Source organism: Diadema antillarum, unplaced genomic scaffold, assembly GCF_040938485.1.
Source record: "Diadema antillarum isolate AM-2024a unplaced genomic scaffold, OU_Dant_1.0 scf00000001, whole genome shotgun sequence".
Lineage (NCBI taxonomy): Eukaryota > Metazoa > Echinodermata > Echinoidea > Diadematoida > Diadematidae > Diadema > Diadema antillarum.
In genome coordinates, this window is record NW_027270890.1 from 100,902 (window position 1) to 115,248 (window position 14,347).

At 39.7% G+C, this 14,347-nt stretch overlaps 1 protein-coding gene across 1 annotated transcript in view; it reads right to left on the minus strand.

The window, feature by feature from the left end:
* Positions 1 to 686: 686 nt before the first annotated feature.
* The window catches only part of LOC139726860 (angiotensin-converting enzyme-like), a 46,089-nt gene continuing 32,428 nt past the window's right edge, over positions 687 to 14,347 (minus strand). The window contains exons 3-13 of the mRNA XM_071637890.1: positions 10,996 to 11,083; positions 10,522 to 10,665; positions 9,741 to 9,941; positions 7,843 to 7,949; positions 6,865 to 7,037; positions 5,482 to 5,705; positions 4,925 to 5,069; positions 4,299 to 4,397; positions 3,346 to 3,468; positions 2,308 to 2,489; positions 687 to 1,059 (exon numbers count right to left, since the gene is read on the minus strand). Coding sequence (XP_071493991.1) covers positions 962 to 1,059; positions 2,308 to 2,489; positions 3,346 to 3,468; positions 4,299 to 4,397; positions 4,925 to 5,069; positions 5,482 to 5,705; positions 6,865 to 7,037; positions 7,843 to 7,949; positions 9,741 to 9,941; positions 10,522 to 10,665; positions 10,996 to 11,083 — 1,584 coding nt within the window. The 3' untranslated portion in view covers positions 687 to 961. The remainder of the gene's footprint in view (positions 1,060 to 2,307; positions 2,490 to 3,345; positions 3,469 to 4,298; positions 4,398 to 4,924; positions 5,070 to 5,481; positions 5,706 to 6,864; positions 7,038 to 7,842; positions 7,950 to 9,740; positions 9,942 to 10,521; positions 10,666 to 10,995; positions 11,084 to 14,347) is intronic.

The following is a 14,347-nucleotide window of genomic DNA, read 5'->3' on the forward strand; positions in this document are numbered from 1 at the left end:
TAAAATATAAATATTTTTTTTTTGTTATCATTAACGGACACAATCTAAAAACGTGGCTTTGTTAATAACAGAAGAAAACATTGTGCAGCAGAGAGCATAAGTCCCGATGAAGGATTCGACTTAAATTTGATTACATCATAACGTTAATAGTCAAAGTAATATGCAATGTTGTGTGTCATACGTATATCATCATACATATTTCTAATCCTTACAATTATTTGGTTGGTTATCACCTTCTACACTATAACACCACATTCAAACGCACACACTCACAAAAACACGCAAGCATTATAAACAAGGCAAAACCAATCACATTTTATACATGTAAAAGAGTTGCGTAAATAAACTAGAGACCATGAGAGGCATAGCGCTCGCCTGAGTACTGTATCGCAAGTTCACCTTCCACGCTTTCTTGCAAACTATTTCCTTAAGAAAAAAAGAAGGAAAAAAAAAAAAGCTTAGGAAACTTGGCGGGGCGTCCCAGAGAGGCTAATAGTCTCCATTTGTATGTTTACTAACGTTGTTAAAAAAATACTGAGAGAATACTGAGAGAACTGAGAACGACGTGTTGCTGACACAAAGGGTCATAATGATTCTGCTTGCTTTCTAAAAGAAGTAAGTCAAGTGCTCTTTCATTATGCTATAAAAATGGAAAGATATTGGATTTTTTCCTCATATCTTCTTCACCTCGTTGTCCATTTGTGACGTCATAAAGTGTTGTAATCTTCTAATCCAGTGATGGCTGCAACAAAATTCAACATTTCATAACTTTGGGATGGATTGTCCGATTTCCCCCAAACTTCGCTGATGTGTTCTACAATAGTGCTGCATTTCCTCAATTCACATGTGGGTTGCAATTGCCATTGATATGCGTAGATGCTGTCGGTCTGTGAGAGTTTGTGAGCACTACTTTCGTCTGTCATCTTCGCCCCACAGAACTGGTCCTGTAATACGCTAAATGTTAAATCACTCCGTTGTAGGTAACAGTGCAAATGAATGCAAGCAGTATTGTCGATCCTGGCTGCATAATTGCCCCTCTACCACTCAGTCCCTTTGGCTCTGTATTTCGACGAATATGAAACAAAGGAAATGCAAAAATTCGAAAGTTTCGTGATCACATCGTTTACAGCAGGCTTCAGAGATATGTTTCAGGCCCTTTGTGGGAATCAGAAAATTTTCACATTCGAAAACGTACCTTTTAAGGCGGCCCTCTATCCCTGGTAATATTTCTTGCCTGTTTTAACCCGCTCCTGGAATATTTGACTTCTATTAAATCCAAGTATGGCTATGACCTCAACGGACACAAGGTCATAAATACCCCTTATGTAGAAGATTAAACATCATCCCTCCAAAATCATATTAGAGCTCAACTCCTACTGCAAGTCCATGGGTCTTTCCCTAAAGCCTGCAAAATGTTGAAGTCTTTTAATTTTTTAATAATAATAATAATAATAATAATAATAATAATAATAATAATAATAATAATAATAATACAATACATTTATAAGGCGCTTAATACCGATGTTTCTAAGCGCAATGTAGTAGTGTAACATCCTATATTGATACATGTAATATAGAAGTAAATTGCGCTGAAAAGAAGGCCCATGTCAGTTTTTAGGACCACGGATATTTTCTCAGTGGGAAATTTAATGAAGTTTTTGATTTTGTGTAAAACGAAATCAGTGAAAAGATATAGAACATCGGCCGATTATTGGTCCGTCCGGAGTATAAAGTTATGTAATGTCCGCAATAAATATTTTGGTTTATAGAATTGATATAATTGTTATAATGATTGCTAGTGTTAAATGTTATCTTTGATCTACTCTGTGTTATGTTTTGTTGAAAGAAGAAATGAAAATGAAAATGAGAATGCAATGAAAATGAAATGATAATAGATGCCATAAATGCACAGCACTGCTTTTTTTTTAATAGTACAAAAAAAAAGAGAGCAGGTATCATTTACGAATTGAAACAGAAATCTGAGATTTCACGTACATGTTGTTCAAAAGACAAATGAAGCAAATCTAAGTGTAATAGAAATGGAGGAGAAAATTATCATAAGCAAATACTTCATGAGGGTAATTGCCTTAAAATAATATAACGTAATCAAAGACAATCTAGTCACGATTCACCGAGCAGATACCGAGTGGGGAAACAGATGCGAAATCTTACTTACTTAAGTTAAAAGCAAGCTTGCTGCTAAGCGCAGGTACCAGTAGAAATCGAGTGGGATGAGAATGGAAAGGAGTACAGATACAGCTTAGGACCAACGGCATAGCAATAGATGTAGAATGAATGGTATGATACCTTGAGGGGTGTACATCTCTGGCCATCCCAGAACGTCTGCGTTCTTCCGGTTCTCCTCCTCGAGGTAATCAATGAGTGGCCGGAAGTATTCCACCAAATACTCAGCACTCACAGTCCTGTCACCAGTCATAGCTTCCATCACATCAGGCCATGGCTCGCTCGAACCTTTCTGCATCATCTCACTGAAATCGTAAAATACGAGAGAACCACAGTATAATAATCATATAAATCGGATGTTGGTTTAGTACTTTATGTTGTTACAAGTTGTGCTATGGATTTAACGTCACAGTGTTTTATAAGGTATAGAATTAACTATCTTTTAACATTTGAATTATTTGTTGTGTAATGTGTATTCTATTCTCCCCCTCTACATTATCATTCATTCCTCTATATCATACGTACAATATTCATCGAAACACATAATACATCGCAATATTTCCAGGTGTGTATTTTTGATTATCGTATTCCCACAGCAGAATGAAGAAAAATAGATGTATATCTCATATCTAAATTAGCCACACAATCCATGAATCCAAGTAGTTCATTCTTATTTTTCACCATGCGTGAAATTCAGACGTTGCCATCTTGATAATGACAGGGCGATTATTTCTGCTGCAAAATTGCCTCTTAATATTATGACTTCTTCTACATATCCATACTATCAGGTAGAACCAGGGTATCCTCAGTGAATTCACTTTTAAAAGTTTTACACGTGAATCCCTTCTTGCGCTCCAAGACTCAATGAAGGAAAACGGGACCATCATGCACCTACATGCACCCATCAGACGAACGCTTTGCAAATACACTGGGATCTTTCTAACTGAAAAAATAAAACAAAACACATGAATGAATCATGATTGCTTGCGTGTGATTCGAAAAAAGTAACTCATTATTCAACATTCACTGCGATTAGTATTCAATGGCATATGTACCATGATAATGCCATAGCCACACTAGTCAAAAAACATAGGAGGTCTCAACATCTGTTATGAAAAGGCTAAAGATGATAATTTTGACTACAACGATAATGGAACTCACGACAGCAAGGCACCCGCTTCTTTGGACCCATGGATGTCGCAGGTGTAAAGAGGGCCAGTGTGGTTGGCTGCCTTGCACAAGGCGCCATGGAATTGGAACTGTATGATGAAGCTGAGGAAATACCTATCAGAGGTAGATGTTGAAGAATCACGATATATATTCTGAAATCTTTGAAGGCTTCCGTGGCGGTAGAACGTTGGGTGGAAGACGACTTTAATAAACGATGCACCACGTATCCTTTCTAGGGTATATATTTGGCCCTGAAACGGGCCTACCCAGGACTGGGTAGGTCCTTTTCACGGCCAAACACATACCTTGGAAAGAATACGTAGTGCACCGTTAAGCCTTCTTCAACCAGATATAAATATCTGGCCATTAACCACTAGTTTTGCGTTCCTGGGATAAAAACTTACTCCCCCCCCCCCCCCTAAAAAACCCCACAGTGAACCAGTCGAAAAGTAATAGCAAAGGAAAGGCATACTAGTATAGTCGTATGACGAGAGCAACATTACTGGCCCTGAGCATGGATATCTATGACGATTCCTACCTGTAGGCCTACATGTACGTTCTATTTTTGATATACATGTATTTTCATATGATCATTGAGGTACATTCTTCTTTTTTTCACAACACTGTCAGAAGGAATACATGAAGGCTCGAAACAAGTTTTTCAAAGACCACTTTTAACCGGAGCTCAGTCAATGTCCATATTATCACTAATATTTTGTCAGTATTAAATCTTCCGTGTCGACAAGTAAATTAGACTTATCGAATTCTCCTGGGAAGAAAAATCGCATGAGCAGCAATAGCAAATATTAAATGGATGGTGACTGAATAAGGGGAAAACAATCAAGTATTCTGAATATCTCATTAAAACTATAAATAAAAGAAATGAGCCTTCAGCCATGAGAAGTGCAGAGTGTTTTGGAATGTCACACATTTACAAACATCACCTTATGTAAGGAGCATTTGCAACTATGTGAAACTTTGCCGCAGGGTCGAAGTCGTCTTCAGTTCGCTTCACCGGTGGTATGATACCCTGGTACCGCAGCCTGAAGGAAAGAATGAAAGAAAACAATTGGTGACTACCCCAAGGGTATATATTTTGAAAATCATCATTATTCTAGTAAACCATCCCGGGCAAAGATGGAAGCTATATGCCATCGTTTATGTAAACTTATGAGATCTGCAGCATGGTAAGTAATTGCAGGAAACCCTTGTGTCATTTCGCATTTTCATCTGGTATTTTGCTAGCCACTGATTTCGAACGTTGTCGGCTGATGATATGTCATAAAAACAAAAAGAGAAGCAGGAGTGTATCATGAAATTCGTGAATTATCTCTGGTACTTCCGTGTCACTTTATAGCATTAGAAATATGTACACACAAGTATCTCCCTTTCTCTCTCTAAGAGCACTTCAAGAAATGACGTCCTCTATTTATTGTTTCTTGCAAAGTCATAATATGTTGCATGTTGTTATTACGTTTAAACACTAAAGCAACCCTTTTATGGCATTGTTCACTAACAATAACACACTTAACGGAAGATGTGTGGTATAAAAGCAATCCAGTTGCCTTGCCTTAATTTCCACCAGTCTGAGTTGTATCGCGACTCGGGGGTGGACCCGTTGAAGACGCTCCATCGCCATTGGTCAAATAAAATGCCCGAAGGGAGGAACGCGATCTTGTACAAGGCGACTCCCATCAAGAAGTTGAGATCGGCCTCTGTAGGTGAAGGGTGACCATGAACAAACGACGAAGCAGATTCGTTTCTTTGTTGAATCAAACTAGAAAACCACATTACAGCATAAATGTCAGTTAAAGATGATTAATATTCAATCAGAAACATCTGCAGCTTTCACATAACCTCGAGATGCCAACGGACATGGCGGATGACAAAGATGATGACGATGATGACGACGACGATAGCGGGTGATGAAGAAGAAGGAGGAGGAGGAGGAGGAGAAGAAGAAGAAGAAGAAGAAGACGGAGAAGGAGAAGAAGAAGAAGAAGAAGAAGGAAAACGGAAAGATGACGTAGAAAAAGAGATTTGATGGACATAATCAACCAAACTTGGTAACTTTTGAGGGTACTTTCGCGGTTGAAGACAAACATCTCTTTGCAAGCGGTAACTCACCGCGGTCAACCTGAAGGTTTTCTAGAAGACCGACTTTGTGAAGATGTATAGGTGTAGAGACGTAGAGTGCTAGCACGTCCCCGAGGGCTTCGTGGAAGGCAGCGTTAGCCCCGTTTCGGAATCTCAAGGGAAGATCCTTATACATCATCTGATATTGGGTGTGTCCCATCTCATGATGAACCGTTATGAAGTCATTCATGTTTACCGTCGTGCACATTTTGATTCTGATTTGGGCAAATAAAAAGACAAACAAACAAGTAAACAGAAGAACACCAAATAGGAAAGCGGCTTGATCATTCTCATCATAGTGTGAAATGCAAGTAATTTCACCGTAAGCACAAGAGTGAGATGCATTGTGTTTTACAATCTCACATCAATAGTGATACTCTATGTACGTGGCAGTTCATTACAATCGGCCATGCATTGTGCACACACACCACAGACACCACACAATACGGTCATGTGTAACATAACATTAGAGTTTATGAAGCACCTGTACATCCCCTTTTACAAAGCATTGTAACACAATGATCATAATTGTACTAACATAACATTAGTGACAAATTACAATCGATAGAAAGTAGACTAGGCACGAGGAACAATTTTTAGGTGATATCAGTGAAATTAGTGATTTTTAAAAAACTTCTCCAAATGGTGTGTCATGAATGCATTTGGATGGAATGAATTCGTTAGGAAAAGATTTCGAAATTTCTGATAAAATGCAGAAAATGAACAATCACCAAAACACTGTCTTGTGTGCTGACATGAAAGAATGACTTTCATGATAGGCGATTTGACTTCAGAAAATACCGTAGAAAGAGGTGCTCGAATGAGTAACATACAAAGATCCAGACAGCCAGAATCATATTCGTAAATAGTACAAATGAATAGCAAATAAATAGCGGGAACAGATATTGCAGACCCTCGTCTAGTATGAGAACCAACACTTTCTCACGCAAGGTATATAATTATTATGTATTTCGATGTATCACGTAAGAATGTTCTGAATGGTAGAAGATGAGAGCCCTTATGAGAAATTTACGTTTTACCAATCTTATTTTTGTATTCAGATTGTAATCATATATCATTATCATTTTTACTGTATTTTTGTTCATTACTTTGTATGCATAACATTTTGTGTTGTTCTTTTGCAAGGGCCCTTTGAAAATCAGTTCTGTAACTGAAAGGGCTACCCTGTGAAAATAAAAGAGAATGAATGAATGAATGAATGAATGAATGAATGAATAGATAAATAAATAAATGAATAAATAGAAATATAAATAAATAATATTCGACAAGTAATCAATACACAGGTAAAGTGGAAGCGCGGATGTAAATTTCCCAGAGTTTGTTTGTTACATTCCTTAGCTGTGCCAAACTTACCTGAAGTCCCGCTGATTCCTAAAATCCCACGCGGAGGCGTGGCAGTTGACGATCCGCCCGTCCGATGGTCGGACCAACATGGAGTCGTTCCAGAAAGAATCAGGCAGCGGATCAAGCCCCAGAGAAATGAAAAATTCCTCGGCCATTTTGTACATCTTGATTACCGTATAATTCTGCAACGTCATGTTGGAACGAGATATACGCCGTTAAAAAAAGGGGGTAGGAAAGAGTAAGGATGGAATAAATAGACTTAAGTGTGAAAAGAATAGAGAAAGATGTACAACAAATGCACTCAAAGGAAAACTGACCAGAAATTAAAATATTTGTCAGTGAAAAATTGAGTAAAGAAAATGAGATCCCATCGGGATTCCAACCCGAGGTCTCAAGATTGCTAGGCCGATAGAAAAATAGTACAAGTACAGTGTTCGTCCAAGAAGCCCTTAATTTTCGTGTGGTCAGAAACTGTTGTAGCGTGTGTGTGTGTGTGTGTGTGTATGTGTGAAACACACATACGCACACGCACACGCACACACACACACACACACACACACATCAACCTGATATAAATTTGGGGTAAATCCGAGGGATCACACAAGTGATGCAGTTTTTCTTTTTAATATGTAATAAACGCAAACAAAGGGGCACTGACCGGAAATGTATATAATTAATTAATAAGTGAAAAATTAAGCAAACGAAATGGGCTTCAGAGGAATATAGAATGTCATTACATAATAAAACTTTAATAAAATTCATATAAAAGCGGGAAATAGACGATAAATGACCGTTCATCGGTACAGAAAAGTAATATGAATCTCACAGTACATCTAGTCAGTCATTGATACTGATGCTCATAGTTTATGGTGTGTATGTATGTAGGCCCTTTTATTATTTTGAGGTTTTCCCAAGACAAGCCGAAAACCTATGAATACAATTTCACATGAAACAATAATCAAATAAATAGATTTGTATGCTGTTTACCTGCTTTACCATGGTTCTGGTCAACTCTTCGAAATCCACTCGAGTCTTGTTCGGAAATGGCTCACAAATGTCGCTCAGGTAAGACCAAGACTGAGACCACATGTGACCTGCGGGGTGACGTAACAAAGATTACTTTCATATTTGGCAACAAGGACACAATCTATATAATTATCACGACATCAATTGAGTCCGAGAGAATGAATCTGAATATGCGCAAATTTCCAGGTATCAAGGTTTGGCAAGGAATAATCTAGTGGCAGAGTTTTATAAATTTTATAAAATTACTCTTCAGGGGCATTTTGTACAAGAAAAAAAAAAGAATCCTCGAATTTCCTTGTCTTAAATGTTGTCGTACTGAGATAGAAAGTCTTTGCACCTCCCTAATTAACCGACTGTCGTATCGGAGAAACTTCATTCCACTTTTTAATCCATTTTGTATAAATCAGTTAATAAGAAGAACAACAACAAAAACAAAGGCGAACGGTAAAGGTGGTATCTCACTGAGCGGCGAACGTTTGCGAACGTAACGAATTGAGATTCGCCAACTTTTCTGAGAAAATGTTTGCGAAAAATCAAGTTTCGCTTCTGCTATTAGCGACAGTTAGCGACTTTTAGCGATGTTTAGCGACAATTAGCGACACTTGAGCGAATGTTTGCGAAAGTGTTTGCGAAACACAGGTGGCGACTATTAGCGACTGTTAGCAAATGTTAGCGACAGTTTTGCAAATATTAGCAACTGTTTGCAAATCCCTTGCGACAATTTGCGAATGTTCTGGGACCTGAAATAGTACCAGGCGATTATGTATAGTAAGACCTATAAAACGGACGTACAACCTTCCACTGCATTCAGATCTCTTGTGACCACCGTTCAAGATGGATTTCCAGAATATGGAAATAAATTTCTGCGAAGAAGAGGCTCAATGTGCTGCTATCCATGAAGAGCTGCTTTGCCTGGCTGCTGCTACAGCTATCATGCAGCTTAAGAGAAAGAAGATGAAGAAAAACAAGAAAGGAGGAAGAAAAGAAAGACTGTTTGGGTCAGAAAGTGGTCGTTGCAGAGGACAGGTTTTGGCCAATATGAAAAGCTTTTGCAGCAATTACATGATGGAGATGTCAAGAGCTTCAAGAACTTTTAGAGTGGAACCTTGCCTGTTTAAGGAGCTTTTATATGGGAACCATATGGTTACTTGTTCGCTAGCAGTGGCGAATCAAATAAAATGTTTAGCGACACCGTATTACGACCGTTTGCGAATTCTTACGAGTGTTTTGCGAATGTTTGCTACTGTTGGGGAAAATACAAATTCGCAAAGAAATTTTGAACATGTTCGAAATTTCTTTGCGACAAGAAAAATTGGTTGCGACAATAAAAACCGTTGCGAACTTTCTTGCAACTGTTAACGAACCTTTTGCAACCCTTTACGAACCCTGGCGAAATCCCAAATTCGCTACGTTCGCAAACGTTCGCCGCTCAGTGAGAAACCCCCTTTAATTGATAAAATGGGGGGGGGGGGGATGGTGAAGTTTTGATGCCAGTCAGGAGGAAACCTTGATAGAAAATGACTTCAGCATTTCTTGCATAATCTTACGACGTCATCATTGTGACCAATACAATTGTTTCTTTCAAACGTATGTGAAAGCCTGAAATCAATAAGTTTTAATCATCTTTAATTGTTCAGTTTTGTTTGCTTCATGTCACTTTTTTCCCCAAAGTAAGTTTGGATCCAATACCACCTTTAGGGACTTTGGCATATTTGTGTTTATCTGTATGTATGTATGTGTGTGTGTGTGTGTGTGCACTTTGAAAAAAAAAGGAAGAAGATGAATTAATTTCATATTAGATTTAATCAAATGAGAGCTATTCAAATCCAACTAAACACACATGAGAATATATGGCATACCCAAAATATGTGCCGGTATTGGTCCCCGGAGGTTGATGTACCTCGGTCCGTAGAGGTTGTAGAGCTTTCTCCTCACGTAGGCGTGAAGGCTTAGGTAGAGGGGCTCCAGCTGATGGTAGAGATCATCCACCATCTCGGCCAGGCTGGGAATCGACTCGACCTCATACCTTCCTCGCCAAGCCTCCCCACTGTCAGTAAAGCCTGCCGTTAATGAGAAATGGATTCCACATGTGTCGTGATTTCATCTGCGATTACGTCATTTTAATGCTAATAAGATGTGTTGACAATACATTGTATTGTCAAAGTATTCATCACATCATATCAAACCCGATCAACATCAACGCGTCAATGGCATAAAAACATAGGGCGTATACGGAATCATGACATTTTGGTCGATCAGCTGTAGACATATTTATGGTAACCAGAAGAATCATTATCATGGCCCCGCTTGCACGTTTTCTTAAATAATACTCTCGTCAAGTTTTTAGAAACGTGAGCTAAACCTTTATCTTTAAGAGTGTTTAAGTCACAGTCTTCATGAAAGGATAGCATTATTTACTAAACCCAGAACATCTCGTTATTATTGACCTGTTACTTATCGACTATACCAAACTCTCCCTTTCAATCGATAAGAACTGGTTCTGAAATTGTACACTTCTGCTTCACCTAAGTATAGATATGAGGGAGAATAATGAAAGGGGATGTCTAACCTCTTACATGTTTACACAGCTGATTTTTCACAGGTCCTGTGACTAAGTATTAATCCTAAGATCTTCCATACCGTTCGCCCTAGCAATTTTGTTCTTGATCTGCACATATTTCACAAAGTCAGCCCGGGCCGGCGCTCCGACTTCGTCCCTCCAAGAATCCCATGCCCAGAACAACTCGTCATAGTCTCTTGACCTTTCCATGATAGTTTTCAGATCTGGAAAAAACAAAACAAAACAAAACAAGCAAACATAGAATGTAAGGGAGACAGTACAAAAATGTTATGTGCAAAAAAATAATTTTAATACAGATGTCTAGACTAAATTTGCCCACAAAGCTCACGGGACCTATAACTATCATTTGCCTTGAATGAAAGTAAAAGCTAAAACAAAACAAAAAACACAAAAAGATGATACAACAAATAATACACAATGAAATGTTGCCTAAAAATAAACTCAGGCATTAAAAAACAGGCATAAACATTCTGTTGGCAGCAAGAGGAACAACTTCACTGTTTAAAACCAAGGTAATTTAATTATGTTCATACCTGGATCAAGAGGGTAGCAAGTTCCGTCTTTCTTGCACGGCTTTCCGCTGGAATAACGCCCTATCATAGTAGACAGTAACTCCAGGTACTGTTAGAAAGAATTTATAAATAAGCGAGTTAGAACAGATATTCTCTCTTTAGAAATGTTAATAGAGTGGTTATTGAAGCATTTAGATTTTATCAAGCAACTCTTTAAAAAGATGACATCAAGTAAAGAAAATTTGTGACAGAGACAGCACTTTCGGGAACAGAAAAAATTAAACAAACTTTCTTTCCTGTACGGGATAGCCTTGCACCTATTTGAACCTCTGTCGTGAAACTACTTTTAACATTCAAAAAGTTTCTCTGAATTTGCACTTTTCTCGTCTCGCCTCGTCTTTGAGCTCAGCTAGGTGCACAAAGCTTTGATTAAGGCCGTGTCACACCATTCCGTGCAAGCTACGTGGGCTTGTGGCGAGGAGGTAGTTTCCAGCACGTAGAAGATTTTCAGCGGGTGAACAAGAATGTTTGCAATTTTCATTCATGCCTTGTCATACCGTACGGGGGAACTTCTGCGGCTTGACTTGCGGGGAAACAAATTTACTCCCCGAAACTCTCCGCAGTTGGTCCGCACCTGACAGTATCTAGCGCGTAGTTGCCCGGAGGTGCCCACGCAAGTCCGATTTAACCGCAGCCAAGTTTTGAGCATGACCAAAACTTTTTCAGGGTGAGTGGCGGGAATGCCCGTAGAGGTCCCACGCGACTGGTACAAAGGTCACACAGTATATTCGCAAGTATAACGCGTCCAGCAAGTAAAGGCCACCGCACACTTCACGATCAGACTGGTCTTAAAGTCTTAAGCCAAGCTGGGTCTTAAGACCAGTCGTACGACCGGACACCGCACACTATACGACCCGACTGTAAAGCGCGCGCAGTGCGCACTGTGTGCGCTTGCATTTTACTGCATTGTGAATGGCTGAAAGCCTACGACCAGTCGCAGAAATTCAACATGTCAAATCCCTACGACTGGCGCTAAGACCCAGTCGTACGACTAGAAAATGGCAAAACTGTGACGTCACATTTATAGTCTTAAGGTCTTAAGACCGGTGAATCGGGGCAAAATCGTGTAGTGTGCGGCGGGCTTAAGACACATGCGCTGACTCGCACAAATCCTTTTCCGCCCTCAGGAATGTCCGGTATGCTAGAAAATCCATACACGTAACAAGCCCGAGTAGCTTGCCCGGAAAGGTGTGACAGGGTCTAAACACGGTTGCGGGTAAAAAAAAAAAATATGCGTGCGCACCTCCGGGCGACTACTTTTGAGATACATGCTAGGTACTGTCATGTGCGGATCATCTACGGGGACTTCCGGGTAGTCAAAATTATTCTTTGCAAGTCGCACGCAAGGCTGGTGTGACACGGCCTTAAGCTTCACTCATGTATACAAACTTCAACCCTTACACTGTCACTGGTTTATTCGTTTGTTTATTTGTTTGTCTGGTTGTTTAACCTGATAAAAGCAACCAAAGGTGTTGAAAAAATGTAAAATTGGAATGTTGCCCGAGAGCTGATGTAATAACATATAGAGTGTGTGGTAAGAATGTATATAGAAATGTTTGTAAGTGTTGATGAACTTTCTTCACAAAATATACATGATGGACACACATGCAGTATATGGGTCTGCAAAGGTAGCCTAGTAATGTACTGGAATTTACGGTGAGCCCCGAAAACAATTCAATTCAAAATCTAACCGTCAAAAAAAATGTTCTAAATGTTACCTTCCACTTTCAATACTTTATGGGAGTTTCTAAAATGATATTCTCTTCAACATACCACTGTATTTATACAACTCTTCATTTAAGGCGTGCAAATGGGATTCCCTACCTTTAAGAAGTCGTTAATGAAGATAATAGACCCAATGAACACTTTAGGGCAGGTTGTTTGAGAGCCACTTTTTTTTTAACATTCTTAAAGGCCCACCTTTGTCACACCGTTTCGGGGAAACCTTGCGTGCGACTTGCGAAGAACTACCCGGAGGTCCCCGTATTGATGACCGCACATGACAATACCTAGCACGTATCTCACCCGTAGTCGCCCGGAGGTGCACATGCAAATCCTCTTACCCGCAGCCATATTTATTGAATTGAAATGATTTATTGATATCAACATCGTAGCAGCCAAAGGCAGAATTGTGACGTTTTACAGCAAATGATAAACAAGAATACATCAAAATAGCTTCAAAGAAAAAAAAGAATACAAAAAGTTGAACTACACATAAATATTCATAATAGCTAAAAATAATTATAATAATGATAATAACAAAATCCAGTTTTGTTGTCTCGCCTCCCATTTCTCTCTCCCTCTCTTTCTGTCTATTTATCTCCCTCTCTCTCTCTCTCTCTCTCTCAATATATATCTCTCTCTCTCTGTTCTGCCTTGGACGTCACTGCCCGTTGGCGATCACTGATGCAGTACGTTTCCGCCATCTCCCTCTATCGTCGCACGAATGCAGCAATGTAGATCCTCTCTCGCCGACTAATCCAGCCATTGCAGAAAGGAAAGTGAGTCGCTGTCGTCCACGTGATCTCTTCCCATTCACAAATCCAGACAGGACTAGATGTTCAGTTTGCCTCTTCCTCACGACATGGCCCCAAAACTGCATCTGGCGTTTCCTGATGGTCGAGAGCAGCTCACGTTCAGCCGACACCATTTCTAGTATACTTCTGTGTTTGATTTTCTTTCCGTCCATGATATTTTCAACATTCGCCTGTAGCACCACATCTCGAAACTTTCTATTCTGTGTCTCATCGGCTTATTAACTGTCCATGTCTCGGCGCCGTATGTCATAGCTGACCATAATGTATGTCTTCAAGAACCGTTTCCCTGTGGCGATGGACAATCTGCGGTTCGTCATCACCTTGCGCATGTTCTGAAACGCTGTCTTTCCAATGCCAATTTCTTGTTCTGAGCGGCTGTCTGAAGTCAGCAGGCTACCGAGGTAATTGAAAGATGACACCTGCTTCAGCTCTTGTCCATTTATCATTATCAAACATCGAGGTGGCTGCGCAGTTTTGCTGAAGACCATGGTTACTGATTTCGCGATGTTAATCGATAGCCCCTTTTCCTCGCTTGCTTTGGAGACAACATCCATCAATCCCTGCAACTTCTCTGCACTGTCAGCTAGAATCACCGTGTCATCGGCGTACCTCATGTTTGTGAGTTGACTGCCTCCGATTGCAAAGCCAGGTAATTCGTCCAATTGTCGCATAATTGACTCTGTGTATAAGTTGAACATGTATGGCGAACCAACACATCCTTGTCGCACACCTGGCTCAATATCATGCCAATCACCAACTTCTCCATCATGCTGTAC